The 25,795-nt window shown below is 51.3% G+C and overlaps 1 protein-coding gene across 1 annotated transcript; it reads right to left on the reverse strand.

Annotated features, from left to right (window-relative positions):
• Positions 1–981: 981 nt before the first annotated feature.
• On the reverse strand, positions 982–25,149 carry ANKLE2 (ankyrin repeat and LEM domain containing 2). Its single transcript, XM_079941955.1, has 13 exons — positions 24,921–25,149; positions 17,522–17,992; positions 14,749–14,955; positions 13,522–13,715; positions 13,256–13,444; positions 10,345–10,467; positions 8,635–8,701; positions 7,260–7,432; positions 5,790–5,896; positions 4,756–4,946; positions 3,813–4,455; positions 3,135–3,266; positions 982–2,828 (listed from the first exon to the last, which is right to left on the reverse strand). The coding sequence occupies exons 1-13, from the start codon at positions 25,102–25,104 to the stop codon at positions 2,663–2,665; spliced, it is 2,847 nt and encodes a 948-aa protein (XP_079798081.1). The 5' UTR covers positions 25,105–25,149; the 3' UTR covers positions 982–2,662.
• Between the last annotated feature and the right edge of the window lie 646 nt (positions 25,150–25,795).

The raw sequence follows: 25,795 nt of genomic DNA on the forward strand, positions 1-25,795 counted from the left end.
TGAGGCCCCGCGGCCGGGCCCTGGGCCCCTGGACCCTCGGGCTTGCGCGGCCACCCTGCTGTCCTGTCTGCAGACCTGGCTTTTCCGTGGCGTGTCCACCCTTTACACTTGACCTTTGAGAAGCAAGGCAGCATTTTAGAAACAGGAAAGGAGCCCAGGAGCAGGACAGTGGTGTTTGGACGGGGTCAGTTAGTTACAGGGGCCCAGGGAGGTCGCACTGGAAACCGCCCCGAGGTAGGACAGATGACCGAGAACTTCTGAAACGTCGGGAACGTCATCCTAAGCTTGACCAAGGTGGAAAACCACCCCAAGAGCCCGTGTGACAGGAGGGATCCTGAGCTGACAGCAGTGGGAACAGTAGTGGTTCCTACTGACCGTGTTGCTGTTTGTTTGTTCCAAAATATTTTCTTTCTTTTGAGACGGCTGAGGAAGGAGGCCGAGGGCACGTGTAAGAAGAAACCCCTCCCTGCGGGCCTTGCGCGCACACAGACCTGTGTGGTTCCAGCAGCCTGGGGGGCAAACCCGGCTGGGGACGCCTGACGAGGCAGTCACCCCACAGCTATTCCCTTTGAGCCGCAAAGGCCTCTGGAAACCTCCAAACACTATCCCGGAGGGTCCGTCTGGATCCAGGAGCGGGGAACCTTCCGGAGCCGCCTGCATGCAGCCCGTGGCACCTTAGCCGCTGCCCCCCGCTCAGACGGTTCCTGTCACCTCTTCCCAACTGAAGAAGCGACACACTGTCAATGTCAGAAAAAGGTTCCCCATTTCCCAGGGCAGTTATAAAATATTCGATAGTTGAACTGATGCCAAGGTTTTTCACAACCGTGTTGTTAGGAAGGAAAGGGCCCCAAACAGCAGATAAACCACTCTCAGATCAATGTTCCGTTTAACCAAAACACTGCTTAAAAGTTTGCTAAAAAGGACACTTTGCCTGGGCACAGGCGAGAGAGGTCTTCCTGAAAGCTCAGAATGATGATCACATGGTTTTAAAAATAATTTATTTCATTAAGTAGTTTTAAAAAGACAAAATCACCACAGGACACATGACTATGCATTCAGTGGAACCGGGGCCAACTTATACAAACAAATGGAGAAACAATCAAAGAAGGCCTAAACTTCAGAAAACAGGAGCAGAAGTCTGCAAAATACGGGCAAATCACTTTAGCTTCCATCTGAATATTTACAAAAATATATAGGACGGCACGGTCAAATTTTAGACAAAACAGATCATCACTATGACTACATCTGTGTTCTGATTTCTTTGAGAATAGAGATGTCTTTTAAATGCCATTTGGTTTTTAGAACAGAATGTATTTTTCTGTCTTAGGCTTAAGTCATCTGCTACACAAGTGAAAACACCCTGTGTAACAACCTTTTGAATTTTAAAATCCAAATCTTGGTTCCAATATTCCTGACCTGCCTCTCATTATCGTGTGAAAGAAATAAGTTTCTGGGTTTTTTTTTACATAAATTTAAATTCAGAATATTTACAACTAAAAAATCTCACGTCTACTTGCTGTCACTGTATATTCTCAAAAAGTAAGTTCGGGAAAACCAGAAGCGGTTTACAAAAGGCACTGGACTCCGCAGAAGCATTAGAAGTTTTCACTTTGGATAAAACACTGGCAGTGTCCCCAGAACACCGCTGTGAGCAGTCGTTGGTGACACCCAGAGAAACAGCCCTCGGCTCAGCTGCAGCGTCCTGGCACAGAAAGCTCTGTGCGCAGACCCTCCAGCAGGTACAGCCAAGGGGGAGGGACGACAAACTGCACTAAAGGAACGGAGCTGGCATCAGATACGTCCTCCAAAGTAAACCTTTCTTTTCTGCACCAACACGCAATGCTCTTTCATAAAGCAAACCCAGCTGGAACGTGTCCTAAACTACGGGCTACATCTCGAAACTAGGCAACGCCTTGCAGATTATTTTGTTACCACTGCACTGGCAGCTAAATAAGGTGCACTGTGAAAGGCCAAGTGCTGGTGAAAAGGAGATCCCCTTCCAGTGACCGCTGGTGAGGGAGCTGTGTGTGACTCTTTGCATGGCTCCCAACGGCTAGACTTTTTCCAAGAGAAAAGCTAGTTTCATCCTCTGGTCACTCACTTAAATGACTCAACTTGTAAGTGTCGCTGCAAGTCCCCAACACGTTGAAGGCTCGTTCACTCCTGGATGCTCACCTCGCCACTGTCTAACCAGCGGGGCCGAGCAGCAAAGCAGAGAGGCTTTTCTGTCACGAGCCAGGAAGTCAAAGACCCTCCCCAGGAAAGGAAGAGGCACGAAAGTCACCTGTGTTTTAGGAACAAAGCTGAAGTGAATGCAGCTACTCTCGGGGGACGGGGGCCCGCGGGGCGCCCCGGCCTCTCTGGTGCCCTCCTGTGCCCCTGGGGCAGCTAACGAGCCTGTCGCCACCACACTGACGGTTTCCAGGAAATCTGCGTCTGAGTTCGCTTTCACCCACTTCTCTCCAAGTATCAGAAAGCGACATTTTATACAGGACACCTGCATCTTCTAAAATTCTTTCACCCTCTAAATGAGGACTGATATTCTTTCTCTGGGTGAAACTTTAGCAATAAACACATTACCTTTCCTTGTTCCTTTTTTCCTTTTGTTTTTTTTTTTTAAACCCAAAGAAAAAGCCGACCGCCCCAGCAGCGCGCACGGGCCCTACAAGGTGGCGAGCTGGGCCAGGCGCGCCATCCGGTGGAGGTGGCCCCTGCGAGCGGGGCTGTAGCGCCCGGGGCTGCAGCGCCCGGGGCTGCCGCCGCTAGGAGGGCCACCGATGTCCGGCAGCTGAGACTTCACCTTCCCTTTCAGCGAGGGGCTGGGCCAGCTGAGGAAACAGAGAACGGGCGGTCAGCAGGGACGGCGGGGCGGGGTGGGGAGAGCGGAGGCCACAGACCAGAGCCGCGCCCCCGACCCGGGGACCACTGGGGCTCCGGGAAGAGACGCCTCCCACGTGACTGCAAGCTCACACTACTGCGTCCCGCACGGGGGGCGCGGGACCGGAGCGGAACCCTGGCTGCCCCACCCCGCCCCCCTCAGCTCTCAGCAGCACTCCTTCTGCTCCGCCACCCCCGGCCAAGGGCGGGGAGCTCCCCCGTGAACCTGGCGACACCGTCCGCCGGGCTGCAGGTACCTCTGTCTGTCCGCGGGCGAGTAGCGCAGCACGGCACTCCTCCACCTGTGCAGGGCCGGGTACTGGTGAGGGTCCACGTCCGCACACTCCAGGGCCGCCAGAACATCGCGATCCAGTTTTGACGGCTCTTCTCTAGAAGGTGCGAGAGAAGCAGAACAGCCGTGACCACACACGCACCTGGCGCCACCGCCCCCTTCAGAACCAGCAGAGCAACAGAGGCGTGTGTGAGGCCCCAGCACCGCCACCGCAGGCTCCGGCGGTCCGGCCGACATCCAGGCAGCGGGGGGACGCACTGCCCGCAGGAGGAGACTCCGGCCCCAGCCCTGCTGGGAAGATGCGCTCTGCGTACCCCCCCTCCAGGATGATGGAGCAGAAGGTGGGACGGGCCATCAGCCGGGCAACTGAGACCGACCCCAAGACGACCTTTCTTCCAAAAACAAACTAAACCCACAGGACAGCTCAGTGATTGTGGGAAGCAAAGAGGCTGCAAGGACGAGTGAGCAAGGAGACCGCCATCTCCCACCGGCCTGGAGGACACCCGAGGAGCCACATAGACTCGCGAGGGAGACGGAACCACAAGTGCTCGTCAGGCAGGCCAGCGTGGAGGGAACTGTCTGGGAATCACAGAGTGGCGCCCGTGCCCACTGCCCCTCGACGTGTGTGCTTCCCGACTCATACCCAAAAAGGAAGAGGCTCTGGACGGACTCTTTCGAGGCAGGGACCCCCGAGGGCTCAGAACTGCCACCGTGACGGGCCTCTTGCGTGGGACTGTCGGGGTCCAGGCACATGTCAGCCATTCCAGCTGACATTCCGTGCTCTGTCCTTCCTTGGTCATTCCCGAGTTTGTCAGCAGCAAGAGGTCCTAACATGTCACTTTCTGCTGGGTTCACTCTTGATGTCAGGATCCTCTTATCTCTAGTTTTCACAGTTGGACGGGGTGTCTTATTAGAAAAGCTACTTTGTAGATTCTGCAAATTCAGTTTATCAAACTCCACAGTCAAGCCGGAGACAGGTGACAGGAAGGCGTCCTCCCCACTTGGGGCCTTTGGCCTCTTCCCACCCAGGGTCTTGCTGTCACTCGGGGGGCTGCAAAACCCATTTTTGCTGCTGCGGGGACTGGTCGGGGCTGAGGCTTCTATGAGGTCTGTCTTCTGCTCCAAGGGAAGGATGTCACACCCCGAGTCTCCAAAAGCAGCCACCGTGGGCTGGGTGTTGTTTCGGGCTGTGTTTTGCCGGTTTTTGATCTCTTCCAAGCTCATGTCATCATCTTCATCTAGAAACGCCCTCACGGAGATGGAATTGCTGCACTTCCTGTGACGGCCTGTGAGGGAGAGACGGTATGGATGGCGGCTGTGGGGTGTCACCCCGCACAGCGCAAACCCTGCGACGAGTCACTCCCGCATTCCAAGCCTCCTCCCTCCTCAGATTCCACGACAGAAAACCACTTGCAACATGCCTTGGGAAAGGCAAGCAGGAGCCCGCAGACAGAATGCCAGGCTCCAGGCCCAGCTGTTCCCCCTCACAGGCAGGAAAAGGAGAAGGAAGCCGGCTGGTTGCCACGGATGCGGCCACAGGACGGGCTGCCAGTCCCGCCGGCCGCAGACGCACTGCATGCTCTTACCGAGGGCTGAGGCGTCCTCCTGCAGACAGGCGGCATTTTCCCCCATGTCTTGTTGGGTCTTTTTGCCCACTTCCTGCTGGGTGAGATATTCTTCTAGTTTCTGCAGGCCCGCCTGGGAAGACAGATCAACAAAACAGCCCAGAAAGTCCCAGTACTCGACCCAGGGATACCCCAGCTCATGAGCCAGCTGCCTGTAAGAATAAAGCAAATTAACCAGTTGTGAGACCAGAAGAAAAACTCACAGAACTAACTAAACAGAAAAGGGCCATTTGACACTGGAAGTGCCAAAACGGCACCTGCAACCTTGGCTACAGTTCCATGTTATCCTAAATTTGGGGCTGAATCAGTGCACTCCACTTCCTGAAGCAGCACCCCCTCACTGGGCAGGACCCTGTTACAGAGCAAGCCAGGGTCACGGGGAGAAAGGAGACGCCAGCCGAAGTGTAGTGCTCACACCGACACTCACGAGCATCGAAAAAAGGGCAAACGGTGAAACTCCACTAACAGGACATTTCGGTTCTCATGAAACCGTACAAAGTCGGAGATGATTCGGGTTTGGGCCAGACATGAACATTTAGAGGTCCTTTTCACTTTCAAGTCGTAAACCTAAGGCTGGGCACATATTTTGAGAAAAAGTTCTAAAATGATTCAATTGAGCTTTATTTGCTCACACTGTAAATTAGCTTCTGAACTGTGGAAAACACTTTTCAGGGGCCTCTTTCACTAGCAGCTTCTGGCCACGCCCCCCTCTTGCGTTTGATCTTCTCCATGGCGGTGCGGCGCCTTCTCCCACACACTGTCATGCCCCTCGGCCACCCCACCCCCGGGAGGGACTGTTTTCACGGAGACTTTTGCTGCACAAGCTGCAGGGGGCACGTTCGCAAGGAATTAGACCTTAGTGAAAAGGCCTTAAAAGTCTCCAGTCAACGCCTTCTGGGAACTGCTGTTTTGAAAGCCCCAGTCAGCACACGAGGGCACAGCACGCGAGGTGACACCAGCACTTGGCCCTCTGTCACTTCGTGCCCTTTAAGTACCTTCCCACTCTCTCGATGCCTCTCTCCGGATCAGACTTCCTGACGCTGTGGAAGAAGCCCGCTTTCTCTCGAGGCGGGGTTTTCCAGAGTCGGCGAAAATCTTCTGCCTAGAACAGAAGTGTGTTAAGCTGCGCTAGGCATCCACGTCACCAGGCAGCCCTCCCCCACCAACCCAGCGCGCGCAACATGCCCACTGCCCTGGAGCTAAGGGGCCGTGGCTGCGTCCCGGTGAGGCCAGGAGGGACCCTGGCAAGGCCTGGGCTGGGCTGAGGATCAGAGCTGACCCAGGAGGCCCCGAGGGAGACACTGCAGAGCTGTCACCCCAAGGGCCTTGAGTCACCTTGCCATCACATGACAGGAAAATAAATATTTGTGCTTTCGGTATTTCATGCAGCTGAATCTAATCCTAACGTTTTTATAGTTTCAGGGAACTAACTATCGATAGTTACAACTTTCTTTTCTTTTCTTTTTTTTTTTTGCGGGCCTCTCACTGTTGCAGCCTCTCCCGTCGTGGAACACAGGCTCCGGACGCGCAGGCTCAGCAGCCATGGCTCACGGGCCCAGCCACTCCGCGGCATGTGGGATCTTCCTGGACCGGGGCATGAACCCACATCCCCTGCATCGGCAGGTGGACCCTCAACCACTGCGCCACCAGGGAAGCTACAACTTTCTTTTAAGAGGAAAGATTATATACAGGTCAGTGTATGAAGTACCTCAGTCTGGAAGGTGAACACCGGAGTCTGCAAATGGAAGTTTCCTAGTGACAGTACAAATCCAAGGACCCTGGAATGGACAGCCTAGCCACCTGGGCAATATGGTGTGCGAAGGGCCATGGGCACCTGGGGGAGGGGAGTCAGGTGACGCTGGTGTGAGGAGCGTTAGCCCAGGTAAACCTCGCTTCTCAGAAGCACGGCTCATCACATACCTGCCCTGGCTAATGAAAACAGGGGCAGGCTTCCCTGGTGGCACAGTGGTTAGGAATCCGCCTGCCAATGCAGGGGACATGGGTTTGAGCCCTGGTGTGGGAAGATCCCACGTGCTGCGGAGCAACTAAGCCCGTGCATCACAACTACTGAACCTGCGCTCTAGAGCCCACGAGCCACAACTACTGAGCCCACGTGCCGCAACTACTGAAGGCTGAGCGCCTAGAGCCTGTGCTCCACAACAAGAGAAGCCACCGCTACCTGCAACTAGAGAAAGCCCATGTGCAGCAACAAAGACCCAACACAGCCAAAAATAAAATAAAAGTAATAAAATAAATTTAAAAATAAGTAAATAAATGTTAAAAAATAAAGAAAGAAAGAAAGAACAGGGTCAAGACACTCGTTTCTCCAGGGAAGTTCTGAAGCCTCACTGACAACTCTCTGGGGTCCTGGTCTCCAGGACCAAACACAAAGCAAAAGGCTGGAACAACCCAGCATGCTGGTGGGATGGCCAGGAGCTATTCCAGAAGCTTCCACAGATGCTCACCTTGGACGGACTCAGGGGCCCTGCAAAGGCTCGCAGGGTCAGAACGGGGTCCCTGGGGCCACCTCCACCGTGGCTGATGTGAGAGACCTCGCCCGGGTGGTCTGAAGACCACAGCTCCCCGATCACGGGAGAAGACGTGTCCTCTGCCCTCAGGAGGGGCACGTAGTAGTGACCTGGGAGAGGAAACACACCAGGGCTGGACCATCTGCGTGGACAGCCCCACACCCAGTGGATGCCAGGCACCTGGGAACCAGCCTGGGCAACAGCGCGGTTGCTACCCCACGGGCTCTGCACGTGAGTCAGCGATGCTAACGGTGAATGAAAAGGCCGCCACAGCCCCGGAGCCAAAGGACCCGGGCAAGAGGCCAGTCCACGCCAGACTCCTGCACATAACGAGCCCTGCGTTCTTCCTCTGCAGGGAAGTAAAAAGAAGGAGGGGGGGGGGCGGCAAACACCTGCTCACCCCCAGGTTCTTATGAGGCAGGACCTGTGAACCAGAGCAGCGGAAGCCAAGCAGAGGAACATTACAAAGAAGACACGTTTGACCCCCTCCCTCCCCAGCTCCCTCTTCTGTTTCGTACGTTACAGTTTTGTATCATTGAACACCCGTCTCCAAACAGACCTAGAATCACAACCTGGAAAGAAGAAAGGCAGCGAGGCCACAGGGATGGGGCGGGGGGCAGGAAAGGCCCAGAGACATCGGGCGAGCGACAGTGGTGGCCGCTGGGCGCCACCGCAGGCCTGGCCGACCCCTGCACTAAACGGAGACCAACGGGGAGTCGGGTAGGAATGGCAGCCGAGAGAGAAGTAAGGACGGGCAGACGGGGGAGGCCGAAGAGCCTCAAGCATCCGAGGCCAGGCCCTCCAGCGCGCGGGGCCAACTCCTCAAACTGCCCGGAAACAAGGCAGAGGAAGGGCTGGGAAATGCCTCCCGCCCCTGGCTGCCTTCGCGCCCCTGCGGCCTGCGAGCCGGGAGCTTGGGTCCAGAGGCGCCAGGCCCCGAAAGCCGAGTGCGAAGCGCTGCCCCGCAGGCCACGGTCTGAAAGGCCCTCGGCCTGGAGTGTGGCGATCCGGGGCGGCGAGGCCGCAGGGCGGGGGACCGGCTGGCCAAGGGGCTCCAGGCAGGCCCCTCCCACCTCCCCGCCACCCTGCAGGCTGTGCCCGAGGAAGAGGGCCGCGGAGGTCGAGGGGCAAGGCCGTGAGCAACAGACAAATGACAGACAAGTCGGTCTCCCAGGAGCGGGAGGTGCAGCACAGGGTAGCTCGGAGGCTCCCAGCAGCCCCTGCTTCACTCCTGCACACAAGGCCTGGCCTAGATGCCGCCCAGGACTTGCCCCACCGTGGGCCACACCTCGGGCGCCCACTCCCCACTTACCCTTTAAATAGTCTCTAATCCGCTCCTTCAGTTCCACAGATTTATTTTTGCTTCTTTCACAAATAACCTGTTTTAAAAAAACAGAGTACGTAAACGCTCTAAATCTGATTGATCACATCTTATCATTAAAATGATTTCATAAGGGCAACTTGTAAAGTCGGTGAAACAAGGGTAGTGTCCTAACGCTGAGCATCTCATAAAGCCCACAATAAAAACGCGTGTGGAACAGCGGAGCCCTCCTTCTCGTTCTGTAACGGCTTCGAGGGGCCAGGACAAAGAAGAACCAGCTCTGAGATTACAGGCGAATTTTGTCTTCTTTCTTCATGCTGCTCTCCATTTCCTAATTTTCTGCAAGGAAAGGAAATCTTAAGGTACACCATCAAGTCAGAGCAGAGATGCAGACACGCCCGCACCTTCGGTCTGGGCGCCTCCCTGGCTAGGAGCCTGTCCGCTATGGTTTGGCTGGGTTGATATACAACTCGCATCTAACACGAACACAAGTTTTATTCTTGCAACTACAGGAATCGATGTTCTCAGCCATTAGAGAACTGTGAACATTTTAGCTACAAACAATAAAAAAAAACAAAAGAACCAATAACCTTAAAATAAGAAGGAAGGAACCACAAAATTACCACCTCCTGCCAGCCTGTGACAGAAACAAACTACAGCCGCACAGTGGACCCTTCAAGTAGTGCAAGTATTTTCTTTTAAATTCTGTAACTGATTGTGAGAGATGTCCAACGCTCTAAAAACGTGTTACCAAATAGCACTTTATATTGAGAAAATACACATACCCATGCACACAAAAAGTTGAGTCAGATTTATGCAAAATAATGGTAATTTCTGAGTTGCGGAATTGTCCGGTAAATTTTATCCTTTTTACCTGTATTCTAAACTTTCTACAGAAGTGGGCACGACTTACATAATCCCAGCAACTACAGAGGAAGTGGCACTGCCAGAATCGGACCTTACAGATTCTACTTCCAAAGGGCTGGCAGGTCCAGGCCAGCTCACAACTCCAATGCCTGGTACAAATTAACCATCTTCCAGTTCTTTTCAGGCCCACTCTCCTCTCCACCTCACTGCACAGAGGCACCTCTGCCCTCTCTAAGGCACATGTGCCCAACTGCTGACAGATCATGACAAGGCCTGTTTCCTAAGGCTTGTATGGGCCAGGTGAGAACACCGGGGAGGGGCTCAGGACAGCGCCTGGTGCACACTGAGCTCAACACATGTCAGCTACCTGCAGCAGCAGCATCCTCACCAGCACGTTACCCCACCATCATCACCATCTCCACCATCCATCAGTCAGTCACCACCATCCTCACCAGCACCATCCTCATCACCACCATCCTCACCAGCAGCAGCAGCAGCGTGAGTGCCACCTCCTCTGCTCTCTCTGACCCTAGTCAGCTGAAGGACTCACAGAGGGAACTTGACAAAAGACAGTGAGCTGCTGAGAACAACCTGACCACCAGTTTCAGGAAAATAAAATCAGCAAACAGGCAGTTCACTCCCTCCGGGCTTTACAGAGGCAGCGTCTTCACAGAGTGCATCTTACTCAACAATTAGGGCTCTAAGGTGTGCCACAAGGCACACACAGTCACACAGAGTTACCTGCGTGGTCACAACAGCTGTGATCGCAGACTGTAATTTTATGTATTTTCATTTCTAACACTATGTAGTAATAGCATTTTAATAGGTACTTACATCTTCAGGTGTTTTATCATATTTATTTCTTGGGTTTTTTACAATCAAAGGGTGTGAAGAGAGCACATTGACCACATCTGCGTTTCCAAACTTACAAGCAAAATGTAATGGTGTGTCGTAGCCCTGAGAGAGATGAAAAGGAAGAACACTTACTTCTTATACATACTTTTTTGCTTCCTAAGGTTGCTTTAAGGTAAAAATAGGTATTTAGTAAAACAAACAATCAAACAAAAACACTCAAAAATAAAAGACTATAAGAAGACAGTGCTTTTATAACTGAAAAGCAACTGGCATGCTGGCACACACCCACTTCATGCCAGGGCGTGAGCCCGGCACAACGTCCCAGTTCCTGCGTGTCTAGTGCCTGTGGGAAGCTTACAACAGAGCTAGGGTGTAACACCTGCTCAGCAAACGGCAGCTTTAACAACTCAGGGCCCTGTACAATGTCTTAAAATCAATGTTCAAAAAGCAAAATAGGGCTTCCCTGGTGGCGCAGTGGTTGAGTGTCTGCCTGCCGATGCAGGGGACAGGGGTTCGTGCCCGGTCCGGGAAGATCCCACATACCGCGGAGCGGCTGGGCCCGTGAGCCATGGCCGCTGAGCTTGCACGTCCGGAGCCTGTGCTCCGCAACGGGAGAGGCCACAGCAGTGAGAGGCCCGCGTACCGCAAAAACAAAAACAAACAAAAACAAACAAACAAACAAAAGCAAAATAAACAGATGAAGACAACCTCCAGAATGAAGCAAAGACCACGATCCGGTCTGTGCTGAGAACTTTCTCTAGTCGCTAGTGTTGCAGCAAACGAAACTCTCCCCTCCTGACTTCACGAGGTTTTCCAGTGCGGACCTGTCCCTGGTGGCATCCTTCCCCGGGCTGCCCGCAGGCCAGCAGCCCCCGAGCTGTGGAACCACCACCTCCGGCACCTTCACCTGGACAGCCTCAGGCTCAGAGGCAGCTCATCCCAAACAGAACTCGCTCAAGTCCACCTGCGGCCACCGCACGTTCCAGCCCTCAGGTCCCTCCCTCCGGACGCCATGCTGCATTCGCCCAGAGCTTCTCCCCCAGCTCCAGCCCCCACTCCACTAGGCGACCCCGGGGCCTTGTGCAAGCAAATACCCTCAGGCCGGCTCCGATCCCTGCTCCACACCTTCTAGGGGCATCTCGCTACCTCAACATCCTGTCGGCACCACCACTCCCTCTCCCACACAGTCAGCCGCCGGGGCTCCGTGGGCCACCCAGGCCCTGTCAGCACCTCCGGCCGGCCTTCCACAGCTGCAGACGGCACAGGAAGAACGAGCAGAGCTATGCTCCAGTCAGGCGCTTCCTGGTCCATGGTCTACCTGAGTCGCCTCCAGCCCTGCGGCCCAGGCTCCAGCATCGGCACAGCTCCCGGCCAGCCCCACGGGGCCGGGGCCGCTGCACATCGGGGCGGCCGCGTCCACTCGGCGTTCAGGGCATCAGACCGCAACATGCCCCCCACACCCCTTTCCTCCTGGCCACCCCTCTCCCTCACCCACACAACGTCCTTCTCTAACCTGCTCCGAGCCCCCGCCAACTTGACCCCAGCCTCTGCCCCATTCCCGCGCAGCCGGCGGGCTGTGGGCCCTCCCGCCACGCCTGGTGACCCCGCTTTTCCTCCACACCACACCCTCTGGGGAGCCCCCGGCCTTGCTACACAGTCCAGGCGCTTGAGGCGATTCCTACTCTTAGCGCCTATGGTCAGGGGACGTGACCTGTAACATCTAGTTTCCAGAATTTATTCAGCGGTCTCTGTGGATCCACAGATGCGTATTTTCAACAAGCGCTGCCGGCGTTAAGAGAAGACTGTATTTCCCGCCGGGCAAATGTCCTGCATCGCGTGTAGGAGCTCCACTTCCCGACTGAAGTGTCGCACAGCCTTACTGTGTTCACACTTAGTCTCATACACTTGGATTTGGTTCCTTCTGCCCTATTTCACACTTACTATTGCTTTCATGTAGCTACCGTTTTCTCTTTTATGCCCTTCTTTAATTTTGCTAGCATGGCCAAATTTATCTCCATTCCCCCTTTTCTTTCTTGCTAATTGAGAAGTTATTCTTGCTTGCAGTTCTGGGGTTCAATGTATCATATTCAGTATGTTACGAAATAATACAATAGGCTTTTTAAAATTCCCTCTCCTGCCCACCACGACTTCTCACACCCCTAGGTTTCTCTCAGAAACAATCCTTGGTTCTCAGCCATCTCTGGGTTTTCCCTCATATAAATATGTAAAAACTCTTCTGTTTCAAGAATCCTTACTTAAGCTTTGTGCACCATCTCCCCACTGGAACTTCCCTGGTTATCCAGGGGTAAAGAATTCGCCTTCCAATGCAGGGCACATGGGTTCGATCCCTGGTCGGGGAGCTAAGATGCCACGTGCCACGGGGCAACTAATCCCGCATGCTGCAGCTACTGAGCCCACACGTCTTAGAGAGAGAAAAACCCCATGCCACAACTAGAGAGAAGCTCGGGCGCCGCAACGAAAGATCCCGCATGCCGCAACTAAGACCTGACGCGGCCAAAATAAATAAATAAATGAAATAAAAATTTAAAGAAAGACGTATCTAGGACACTAGACTACAAGGCACCAAAACCTTCCTACGTCCTTCTCCCTTTAGCTTTGTGGCACTCGCCCACCCTCCTATCAGCTTGGGACTCTCTGAACAAAGGCCAGGAGGGACGTGTCCTGGGGACGGCTCCACCCCAGCTGGGACCCCGGCGCGCCAGCCAGCGGGGTGCACTTCTCACGTGTGAGCGGGTCTGGGTCCAACCGTATCTTTCTGAGTTCTCTGACCTCAACAAACGCACATCTCCTCTGAGCTGACGCAGTGCAGAGACATGGTAAATAAACACCCAAACACTGTTTCCACCCTGAGCCCGGCTACGAGGCGCACCACTCTGTCAGGGGTGTTGAGGTACAGGTCCACCACGTAGCAGATGCGTTTCTCCAGCATATGCGGCTCGTCGTCCGGGTACATGAGCCGCATAAACTCGGGGTTCTCCAGCGTCTCCAGGGTCAGCTGGCACAGGGCAGCCTGGTTCTCTTTGGCAGCAACATGCATGACGTTGTACCGACATCCTTCCTGGAACAAAACCACAGATTTTGGGCTTCACTTTCATCACCGCAGTCTTGATGCTATGATGCTGGAAGCAGGCTTACCTGTACGATGGTCGGGTTGTCCCCCGAACCAATCAGATACCGGGGATTACTCCAGATAAGGTCGGAAAAGGTGTCTTCCTCTCCCTTCTCCACAGCTTTCCGAAGTTTGGCCGTGAGATCTTGTGTACGAGGACTTTTGTAACTGTTTGCTCGCTCTTTGCTTGCTGTTTCTGAATCAGACAAGTACAACCCATCTGTTAAGAGACAGAATTTAAGAACATTTAAGTTCACATTTTCTCATCATCCACTATGCGCTTCACTGAGGGCAAGAAAATCTTTCCCACGGAGGCTGACGATCTCCTTGTAGTGAAAAGTAAGAAACAAGCTGATCCACAGCAGACGGACGTGTGTCCCAGCCCGCGGCAGCGAGGGGAGGGCTCTGCGGAGAAGGCGGGGGAGGAGTGCGAGGGCACGCGGCCAGGACGCCACCCACACTCGCGAGGGGCCTTCCAAGAGCCAGGAGCGCCCCCCAGAAAGGCAGGGAGCCAGGAGGGACTTCTGCCGAATCACGACACCTGCGGAGGTAGGAAGGCTATCTTGAGGAACCTTCACCAAGTGTGAGGGGCCTCTAAGCGCCCCAAATCACTCTGGCCTCCGTGAGGTGGCACACGGACTCTCGATCCAAGGCCAACCGTCTGCAAGGAAAGGCGCATCCTCGGGAGCCCCAGCCAGCCTGGGGAGCAGAGCAGCCGTGAGCCCATGGAGTGGAGGGGACCAGACGAGGCTGGGATGCCGGGGTTCTGTACGATGCTGACAGCAAAGGCCCCTCACAAGACCCTGGTCCTGAGCTAGGAGTGGCGCTGGCCAGCTTTCTGGCTGGACGGTTCAGCCACCGCAGAATCGTCTGCAGCCAAGCAGGTGCCACAGTCCTAGAAGGAAGTGTAGCTTCACGGGGGGAAGTAGAAAGGTCTCAGCACCTAAAAAGGCCCTGAACCCAACAGGCCACAGGGACAAGAGTGTGACAAAGGGGACAGGACAGAAGGCGATGGAGGCCCTTTTGCGGCTTCTCCCACGGTCCCCTCAGCAGCTGCCTGACCCACTTGGCCCCTGCCACTTCCACCCAGACCAGCCTACTGACCCACCCTCCTCCAGCTGCTCCATGGCCTGGGCCTCAGCTCTCTGTTCCCAGCAAACCAGGCTGCTCTCAAAGGTGGAGAGAACTAGTTACCAGGAAAGAGGGAACAAAATACCCAGGAGTAAATCTGACAGTAATGCCAGACAATTTACCTCTTAACCCACCACTGCTAAAGAGCGGCACCGTTTTCACAGGAGAAAGTGGTGAAGAGGTTTTGCTTGGAGAAGGGAAATAATCACAAGTTCCTCTAGCAAATTTCTCTGCATCTTCTCTGCTTGTAAAAGCCTTAAATCGGGATCCTTTGATCATTTTGACAGCTTGCAAGGCTTCCTTCTTGTCTTCATAAACATGAATCCTTTCTGTGTGGGAAAAGCAGAGACGAGGAACTGCAGCCACCGTCACTTAGTTCACACTTGAAGCCCTGGGTTTGGTAACTAACGACTGTTAGCCAGTGGTCTGGTTTTTCTCTTATTAATATTTCAGAGTTTTAATCTTCAAGAAAAAAGGGTTTACTTAGTGAAAAGAACACAATAACTTTGATCATATGTATGTACACGGATATAAGTGATACATATCTTGTACCTGTATATGTAGTTTTTATATCCAAGTATACTATTCCATACCAAAAAGTAAAATTTTTGGACTAACGATCTAAATAAAAATAATTTTAAAAAGTAAGTAAAAAACTATGACTAGGGACTTCCCTGGTGGTCCAGTGGTTAAGAATCTGCCTTCCAATGCAGGGGATGTGGGTTTGATCCCTGGTCAGGGAAGTAAGATCCCACAGGCCGTGGGGCAACTAAGCCCATGCGCCACAACTACTGAGCCTGTGCTCTAGAGCCCGCGAGCCACAACTACTGAGCCCATGAGCCACAACTACTGAGCCCGCGAGCCACAACTACTGAGCCCACGTGCCTAGAGCCCGTGCTCCGCAACAAGAGAAGCTACCACAATGAGAAGCCCGTGCACCGCAACAAAGAGCAGCCCCCTGCTCGCCCCAACTAGAGAAAGCCCGCGCGCAGCAACGAAGACCAAATGCAGCCAAAAATAAATAAATAAATAAATTTATTTACTTATTTAAAAAAAAAGGTCAATAGGGGCTTCCCTGGTGGCGCAGTGGTTGGGAGTCCACCTGCCAATGCAGGGGGCACGGGTTCCTGCCCCGGTTCGGGAAGATCCCACATGCCGCGGGGCGGCTGGACCCGTGAGCCATGGCCGCTGGGCCTGCGCGTCCAGAGCCTGTGCTCCGCAACGGGAGAGGCCACGGCAGTGAGAGGCCCGCATGCCACAAATAAAGAAAGAAAGAAAGAATGAAGTCTTGCCATTTGCGGCAATATGGATGGACAAGGAGGGTATTATGCTGAGTGAAATAAGTCAGACAGAGAAAGACAAATACCATATGATTTCACTTATGTGGAATCTAAAAAACAAAACAAACAAAACAGAAACTGAGTAACAGATACAGAAAACAAGTGGTTGCCAGAGGTGCGTGGGTGGATTAACGGAAAAGTTGAGGGAAATTAAGAAGCACAAACTTCCAGTTACAAAATACATGAGTCACAGGAATGAAATACACAAGGAAAAAAAGAAAAAAAAAAGGTAATAGACCTAAATCAAGATAGAGATTTCCCTTATTTGAAAGACAAAAAGGGAAGTTTAATAACATGCAGTATGGTTGATGGAATAGAAACAAGACGCCCGTTTTCTGTTTTTAGATAGATAAGAATGTACATTCCATATTGTATAGCAGAGAGACTGGAAAAGTTACTCTCTCATCCACAGTGAATGGTAACACCGTTTGGAGGGCAGTAGCCCTCAAAGTTTTAAAAATGCATACCTTTTGACCGGACACTTATAGTTACCAATTTTATAAAAATAAAAACAATGTACATACATACAGATATATTTTTTCTTAAATTTAAATATATTAAAAATAAAAATAATGTAAATTTATATATACGAATAAAACAGAGTAAGTAGGGTGAGGAATGATACACAAAAGTACTTATTAAGTGGTTACTTCTACAGAGTAAGATTCTGGTGGGGAGGAAGAAATTTCACTTTTACTTTACAGACTATAAAATGTATACATCATATATACTTTGTTTTACAAAATGCAACTTCATTCTGATCAACATCAAGCTTTCATTACTTCTTTCCAATCCTATCTATTTTAGTCTTGTTTAAAATTACAACTCTTTAATGTTGAAAATTATTTATACCTTCATTGGCCATTTGCATTCATTAATATAAGAGGTGGTCAGGTTACAGTGAATTTGAAAAAAAAGGAAAAAGGAGAAAGGAGGAGAGGAACTTCCCTGGTGGCGCAGTGGTTAAGAATCTGCCTGCCAATGCAGGGGACGTGGGTTTCAGCCCTGGTCCAGGAAGATGCCACATGCCATGGAGCAACTAAGCCCACGTGCCACAACTACTGAGCCTGTGCTCTAGAGCCCGCGAGCCACAACTACTGAAGCCCGTGCACCTACAGCCCGTGCTCCACAACAAGAGAAGCCACCGCAATGAGAAGCCCGCGCACTGCAATGAAGAGTAGCCCCCGCTCGCCGCAACTAGAGAAAGCCCGCGTGCAGCAACAAAGACCCAATGCAGCCAAAAATAAATAAATTTATTTTTAAAAAAAGGGAGGGAGATGGTTAATCAAAAAATGGAACCAGCCCATAAATATCTGTAAGTGAAGTATATCTCCACAGAATCCAATTTTCTTAATTTCTAAAACTTTCTATATAGATTTACAAAAAATTCAGGAACATACTATATAAAAATGCTAACAATGGTTAATTTGGAGTGATAAGATTATGGTGTTTAAAGTCTTCTTTCTTCTCCTCTGTAGTCTGTGATTTTCAAAACCCCTCTCCCCCTGCTGTCCACGCACCACCTGTGTAAGAACCACGGCGCTGGTCACATTACCATTTCTCGCCGGGGCGTCCTCGTACGCTGGGCACACCCCATAGTATAGAGGCGGCTCTGCAGAGGCCCGCAGCATGGCTTCGTGGCTGCCGACCCCGGCCAAGGCACTGAAAGGCACTGAGCAGGTCTCAGACGTCACGGCATCTTCCTCCGGAGGATTCAAGCCCACACTATAACCAAAATCTCTGTCTTCAGAAAAGCTGACCCGCTCAGCCGGGCTCCCTACCGCAGACTTCACAACGCTTTGTGTGTCCTGGCCCAGGGCTGGGGCACCTGCAGTGGCGTGGTCTGGAGGGTGCGAAGGCAGTGTACTGTGCTCTAATAAAGCCCGAGCCAACTTTTTCTCAAAAATAAACCTTGTGGTTGATGTAATGGGTCCACATTTCAATCCAGCTTTGATAACTTCTTCTCTAAGGTCATCTGGATTCAGGAGTTTCAATCGAGCCAAGATGGTATCCATTGTCATTTCACCTAGGCCCAAGACAACAAAAATCAGTCTGATGGCTGTAAAGTACATCTTCTCTTAAACGAATTCAGCAAAGTTGCAGGATGCAAGATTAATGCACAGAAATCTGTTACTTTTTTATACACTGATAATGAACTACCAGAAAGAGAAAGTAAAAAATAAATCCCGTTTAAAATCACATCAAAAAGAATAAAATGCCTAGGAATAAACTTAACCAAGGAGGTGAAGACCTGAATAGACAGTTCTCCAAAGAAGACATACAGATGGCCAACAGGCACATGCAAAGGTGCTCAACATCACTAATTATTAGAGAAATTCAAGTCAAAACCACAATGAGATATCACCTCACACTGGTCAGAACGGCCATCATTAAAAAGCCTACAAATGATAAATGCTGGAGAGGGTGTGGAGAAAAGGGAACCCTCTTGCACTGTTGGTGGGAATGTGAATTGGTGCAGCCACTGTGGATAACAGTATGGAGGTTCCTCAAAAAACTAAAAATAGGGACTTCCCTGGTGGTCCGCCTTCCAATGCAGGGCATGTGGGTTCAATCCCTGGTCAGGGAACTAAGATCCCACATGCCGCCAGGCAACTAAGCCCATGCACTCTTGAGCCCTCACGCCACAACTAGAGAGAAGCCTATGCACCGCAACGAAAGGTCCCGCATGCTGCAATAAAGATCCCAAGTGCTGCAACTAAGACCGATGCAGCCAAATTAAATAAATAAATAGATAGAACTACCATATGATCCAGCAATTCCACTCTTAGAAAGAAAACAAAAACATTAATTTGAAAAACTATGTGCACCCCGATGTTCATAGCAGCATTATTTACAATAGCCAAGATATGGAAGCAACCTAAGTGTCCATCAACAGATCAATGGATAAAGATGTGGCATGTACACACAATGGAATACTACTCAGCTATAAAAAAGAATGAAATCCTGCCATTGGCGGCAACATGGATGGACAAGGAGGGTATTATGCTGAGTGAAGTAAGTCAGGCAGAGAAAGACAAATACTGCGTGTAATCACGAATGTGTGGAATCTAAAAAATAAAACGAACTAGTGAATACAACAAAAAAGAAACAGACTCACAGATTTAGGGACCTAGTGGTTACTAGTGGGGAGAAAAGAGAGGGGAGGGGCAAGATAGGGGTATGGGATTAAGAGATGTCTATGTATAAACTAGACAAGGAACGAGGATAGATTGTACAGCACAGGAAATTATAGCCATTATCTTGTAATAACTTTAACTTTTAATGGAGTACAATCTAAAAATACTGAATCACTATGCTGTAACCTGAACCTAATATGATATTGTAAATCAACTATACTTCAATTTTTTAAAAAGTGGCAAAAACGCTCGCTTCAGGGAATTCCCTGGCGGTAGTGGTTAGGACTCCATGCTTCCATTGCAGGGGGTTCAATCCCTAGTCGTGGAACTAAGATCCTGCAAGCCTCGTGGCACAGCCAAAAAAAAAAAAAAAGCTGGCTTCAAATTTTCATTTCAATCCACTATTTCCCCATATTCTCTGGAGTCTATGAACTTTCTATGAGAATTTTCATTAGGTTTTTGTTTCCGGATTTATAACAATCTAAACAAGATTAAGATAGGCAGTGTCTGGTTCATTCGGACAAGAATCTTACAGCCCAGTGTCATGACATGATCTGATCACACCAACATTCTAGGGAGGTCAGCATGCTGGGGAAAACAGGCACACCCATCAGCTGTCACCTGCAGTGTGATTAGGAACAAATTCCCAGGAAAGCAACTGGATAATATGCGTCAAAACTCCAACTGCAGAAAGTTATCCTACGGATACATTTGCACTTTATCTCATAAGTCATGAGAAATTATGCAAAGATTTACACAGAAGAGCGTACAGATAGCTCCACAGTCATTTTGCTAATACTGAAAACAAACAGCTAATGTTTAACGTCTGGGGGGCTTCCCACATGCCTGGCTCTGTCCTAAGCACCCTGCCTGCACGAAATTATTTAAAATTCACGATAACTCCACATGGAGATTTTTCACCACTGCTCACTCCTGCTGTACAGATGGAGATCCTAAATCAGAGAAGCTAAGTAAACTTGTTCAAGTTATTCAGCCACCAAGCAAGCGGATGTGAACTGCAGCTGGAGCTTTAATCAGTATATTTACAGAAAGAGCAGTTAAATCTATGGGGTAGAGGTTTAAGCATGGTCAGCCAGAATTGGGGAGAAGGTAAGAAATGACAGGGTACAGGCCACTGCTGCAGTTAATGGGGCTGGAGATGAGTGCTCAGACTAGAGAAAAAGGATGTCTCGACCACAGATTAGATGCTGGGGTCGGTGGGTGGGGGGGTGTCTGAGGGATTCCAGTCAGCCTACGACAGATAATACCTAGGTTTCCAGCCTGGACGCTTAGAAAGAGATTCTGCCCAAGGCAGAGAATATGAAAGAACAAATGGGGATTTAGGCGTTGAGCATTAGAAACACCCACTGCACATCAAGTGGGCATTCTGATTTTCAAGTCTGAGATTCAGAAGAGAAGCTCAGAGTGAGAAAAACAGCTCCGGGAGTCATGAGCCCATAGGCGGTGGCTATAACCCAGGGATAACAAGGAACACACATGGCCAGTAAGACAAGAATGGGATCTGAGTAACAACAGAGATTGAAAGACAGGTGAGAAAGAAGACAGACTTGAAGAGGCGATCAAGAAAGAACCGGACGTGTTAATACTGTTTATCAGTGAAGCTAGAGTAGAGGCTTTTAGGAGGTGTTTACAGATGAAATTATAGGATATCCCAGGATTGGCTTTAAATTACTCCAGGAGAGCAAAGCAGAGGGGGCAGTGACAGATAAAACAAGACTCAAAATACTAATACCTAATACTTGCAGCTGGATGATGGAAATTTCTGCATATTTCTTTTTTAATAACTTTTTATGATACCACCCTCCCCCCTCCAAGATTTCAAAAATGGCTATTACTTATTTTAAACAGTGAATGTATTGCACAGCACCCTCTAGAGCTGCCAAAGAACATGAAGGGGGAGGCCAACTGACTACAGGATTCCACTCAGGGAGCACCCCTAAGGGCAGTCTCTGAATATTGGGTATAAGGGCAACAGAAGTGATAAGGAACTGATATGAAAGGTATAGGACAGGCTGAAGCCACATGCAAGGCAAAGTCTGAGGGGTAGGGGCGACTAGGGCAGATGCCAGGAATAAACAGAGAGGAATCCACCCAATCCTGGTAATATTCTCTTCTGCATACCCTCCCTGTGTGTTTACTCAAAAGCTACCTTTTTTTCCAGTAAATTTATTTATTTATTTATTTATTTATGGCTGTGTTGGGTCTTCATTGCTGCAAGTGGGCTTTTCTCTAGTTGAAGCGAGCAGGGGCCACTCTTCGTTGCGGTGCGCGGGCTTCTCATTGTGGTGGCTTCTCTTGTTGCGGAGCATGGGCTCTAGGCACGCGGGCTTCAGTAGTTGTGGCTCGCGGGCTCTAGAACACAGGCTCAGTAGTTGTGGCGCACGGGCTTAGTTACTCTGTGGCACCTGGGATATCCTTCCAAACCAGAGCTCGAACCCATGTCCCCTACATTGGCAGGCGGATTCTTAACCACTGCACCACCAGGGAAGTCCTAAAAGCTACCTTTTTAAGACAGGCTAGTCTGAGGGGGTTCTGTCCTTGTAATCAAGCAAGCCCCAAATGGAACAATTACATTACATTATATCACTAACTGGGTGAGCTTGGGCAAGTTATGTAACTCTAAGCCACAGTTTCCTCATCTATAAAAAAGACATAACAACAGCTCTACTTCTTAGCTTGTAATGAGAATTAGATAAAATAATGGATGTGTTTGACACTGACAAATTATCCATTAATGTCAGTTAGGGCTATGAAGTTATCAAGTAATACAGACTTATCAGCCTTGGAGAATACATAGCATGCTAGAAAGTCAACTTGAATAAAGACAAACATGTACACTCTGTTTCTAATATTCTTTTCTTTTTTTTAATTTTTGGCTGCGTTGGGTCTTCGTTGCTGCGTGCGGGGCTTTCTCTAATTGCGGCTAGTGGGGGCTGCTCTTCCTTGCGGTGCGTGGGCTCTAGACACGCGGACTTCAGTAATTGTGGCACATGGGCTTAGTAGTTGTGGCTTGCAGGCTCAGTAGTTGTGGAGCACGGGCTTATTAGTTGCTCCGCGGCACGTGGGATCTTCCCGGACCAGGGCTCGAACCCGCGTCCCCGGCATTGGCAGGTGGATTCTTAACCGCTGCGCCACCAGGGACACCCTGTTACTAATATTCTTAATACAATAAACAAGTATCTGCTCACGTGTGGAAAAGAAACAAAGGATAAAGCAGAAAATAATGAGACTGCTTAGCTTCAGGGGAGGGTGTGAACCAGACAGTAAGGACAGAGGGCAGGGGGAGCAGCACTTCTGAATACGCCTTTACATGTTCTGACCTTTAGAAGCATGTTTAATTCACATACACAAAAAATACGTGGATAAACAAATAGACAGGGGGAGACCCCCAAGTGGAACGCAAACCAAAACAAATTCGCTCAAGGGTGTTACAAGTTCGTATCATAATGAGTGGGAGAGAAGGAATGTACTAACTGAAAGATAACAGCACGTGACCACGTCCTCTAAGGGTAAAGACAGAGGAAGGACAGACAAACACTATACTCTAGCTGGCAGGTGGGTTTTCACAGTGGTATAGGTGAGCAATTCCGAAGCTATCTTATGTGTGCTCTAGGAACCAGCAAATAATTGGATACACTGTGGCTAATGAGAGCCAGTCTCCTCACTGAGAAGGGAGAAGCCCTCAGCAAACTTCTGTAAAGGGCTGGGGAGTAAATTTTGAGTCTTTGTGAGCCTAAGTCCCCCCAAACACTCAAGAGCCACAGAAGGAAGAATATGGCTGTGTTCCAAAAACAGGTGCGGGCAGGATCTGGCCCGTGGGCCACAGTTTGCTGACCCTGGGCTGGAATTAGAAGTGTCTGCCAGACCTCCATCCACTGACTGATAGATAGACAGAGATGTAAAGGTACAGGTATAGGAAACTGAGGTAGGTCTGCAGACTGGATAATACCTCCTGGCTTTCCTACTTGTAGTGATTATGTAAGATACTAACATTGGGGAACCTAAGTGGATTTCATTAACTGCTTATTTTGTAATAATAATAAACACAAGAAGTTGAAAAACAGTACAGAGAGGTCCTGTGGACCCATCACGTGGCTTCCCTCAGTGGCACACCGTGAACACTGCAGTGCGTCATCCAAACCAGGCAGCTGACCCTGGCGCAGCATAGCGAACTAGACCGTGGCCTCACCAGGTTCTGCAGCCACTCTCCTCTTGTGGCTCTCTGTATGTAACTCCATGATCGTTTATCACACGTATAGCTTCACATGGACATGACTGGTTCCTGAACTGTTCCATCACCACAAAGATCTCCCTCCTGCTGACCTTTTACTGTCATATCCAACCTCCGCCACTGTCCCCTACCCTCGGCAACCACTGACTTGTCCTCTGTCGTTATAATACTTCCGTTTCAAGAATGTTACATAAATGGAATTGTACACTACAGACTTTCTGAGACCGGCTTTTTTCACGCGATGCCCTTGAGCTCCACCCAAGCTGCTGATGGATCAACAGTTCTGCCTCACTGCTGAGCAGCATTCCACAGCTCGGAGGTGCCAGTTTTACCATTCACCCCTCGAGACACAACTGGGCTGTTTCCAGTTTTTGGCAATTACAAATAAAGCTATAAACAATCGCATATGGGTTTTTGTGTGAAAATAAGTTTTCGTCCTTCTAGGATAATGCGCAGGAGTGCAGTACAGGTTCGACTATTTGAGAAACTGGCAGTCTGACCTCAGAATGGCTGCACCTTTAAAATTTCTACCAGCAGTAAATGAGACCCAGTTTCTCAGCATTTCCACCAGCATTACCAAATGTCGTCGGTATTTTTTATCTTAGCCATTCTCATAGGTGTGTGGTGGTATCTCACTGTAAGTTCGATTTGTATTTCACTACTGGCTGGTGATGTCGAACATCTTTTCACATGTGTTTATTTGCTCTGTATTAATGACTTAGAAATGAAAGCTAAAAATTAAAAAAGAATTTAATGAATAAGTCACTCGAAACTCTAATCTCGTAGCCCCAGACCCCACTGGCCTCACACGTCCTTTAGCTTTAGGGTCTGCAAGCCTTTCGACTCTGGCGTCCTGCGCTGGGTTCTCTGGCACGGTGTTGACAGTGTAACTGGACAACTGAGCATGCTGTTTCCTAAAAGTACCACCTGAAACTTTCTTAAGGGGATGAGAGAAGGTAGGACAATCAGCATCTCAACAGGGTGGAAGGCAAGCTGGACCTCGTGTCAACAGGCCTACGTCCCCACCTGGCTTCTGCCTTGGACCTGTGTCGTTTCTGCCGAGCAGGACCTTCCTGGAGCCTGTTTCCTCAGCTGTAAAAACTAAGTCACCCATAAGGACAGCTTTAGCCCTCAGAGTTCAAGGTAGGTCATCAACTATGCTTTCTGCTAATAAAATTTCATCTTATCAGGGTACTTGAGGAGCTCTTGCTTATCCTCCAGGAAGAAACCAGACTTGCGGGTAAGAGGGTGAATGAAAACTGAACGAAGGCGCGTTCCGGAAGCGCGCAGGGCGCACACGGTCTTCTCAGTCAAATCAGGGGGTCAAACCAGCAAAACTGCGCACAGACGCGGCACCCAGGCTCCCACCCTCTACTCTCTCCCACCGTCTGTGCGCGGAGGACTCGTGACTTTTACTCCAGGTCTTTTCCCAGAACCCCCGACTCAGGCCGGGGAGGAGAGCCCCGGGAGGCGGGAGGGGAGGGGAGGGGGTCCCGGCCTGGGGAAGAGGGGGCTGAGGATCCAGGCCGGGGAGGGGCGCGGGCCCACCGGCGGACCGGCCTTACCTGGATCAGGGACTGGGCCCGCGGCCGCGCAGGGCGGGTCGGGGGGCCCGCTCCGGCCCAGGCCCCGCGGCCGCCTATCCAGCCGCCGCACCAGCCAGCGCACCGCGATCAGCAGCACCGAGGCGCCCAGCAGCTCCCAGGCCAGCGCCGCCCACTCGGCCGCCGCCAGCCGCGGCCACAGCATCGCCGCCGTTCGTCCTGTCGCCGTTGCCGTCGCCGCAGCCGCCGCCGCCGCCCAGGTCCGCCCGCCCGAGGACCCCGCGTGCCGGGCTGCCTGCGCCACTGCCTGACGGCGCCGCGCACGGGGACGGCCGGCGCGGGGCCGGGTCTGCACGCGTGAGACAGGGCGCTCGCCTCCGCGCCCGGCGGCCCGACGGAGGAGCGCGACCGCAGCCCCTGCAGGCGCGGGGCCGGTGAGGACGCTGTCAGGCAGTGGCGCGGGCAGCCGGCACGCGGGGTCCTCGGGCGGGCGGACGGCCCCCCGGGGTGGGTCCAGCGGTCCCAGAGGCCCGGGGCGGGGTGTCCGGGGGAGGGGTCGTCCCGGGCGGGCTTCGGCGCGCGGCCATGCGGTCCGCGAGGATTCCGCGCTGGGGCTTCAGCCCGCAGGCTGGCCGGGCCCAGGTTACGGTCTCGGCGGGACCACAAATGAACCGCTCCGGCTTCCCTGGAAACAACCAGCTTTGTGTTGCGCTGGGTGGAAACTTGGCTGCTTCGGCAGGTAAAAGCGACCAAGATCCTACAGGCGAACGTCGGGTATGTTACTCTCACGGACACACTTTCAAACAGCAGAGGTTCTGACAGCTTGGGATTCTAGAGAACGAGTTTCTCCGCCGAAGCAAGCCGACTTTCCAGCCGCAGCGTGACTCCTGTTAACT

The sequence above is a fragment of the Stenella coeruleoalba genome, assembly GCF_951394435.1.
Source record: "Stenella coeruleoalba genome assembly, chromosome: 14".
Classification (NCBI taxonomy): domain Eukaryota; kingdom Metazoa; phylum Chordata; class Mammalia; order Artiodactyla; family Delphinidae; genus Stenella; species Stenella coeruleoalba.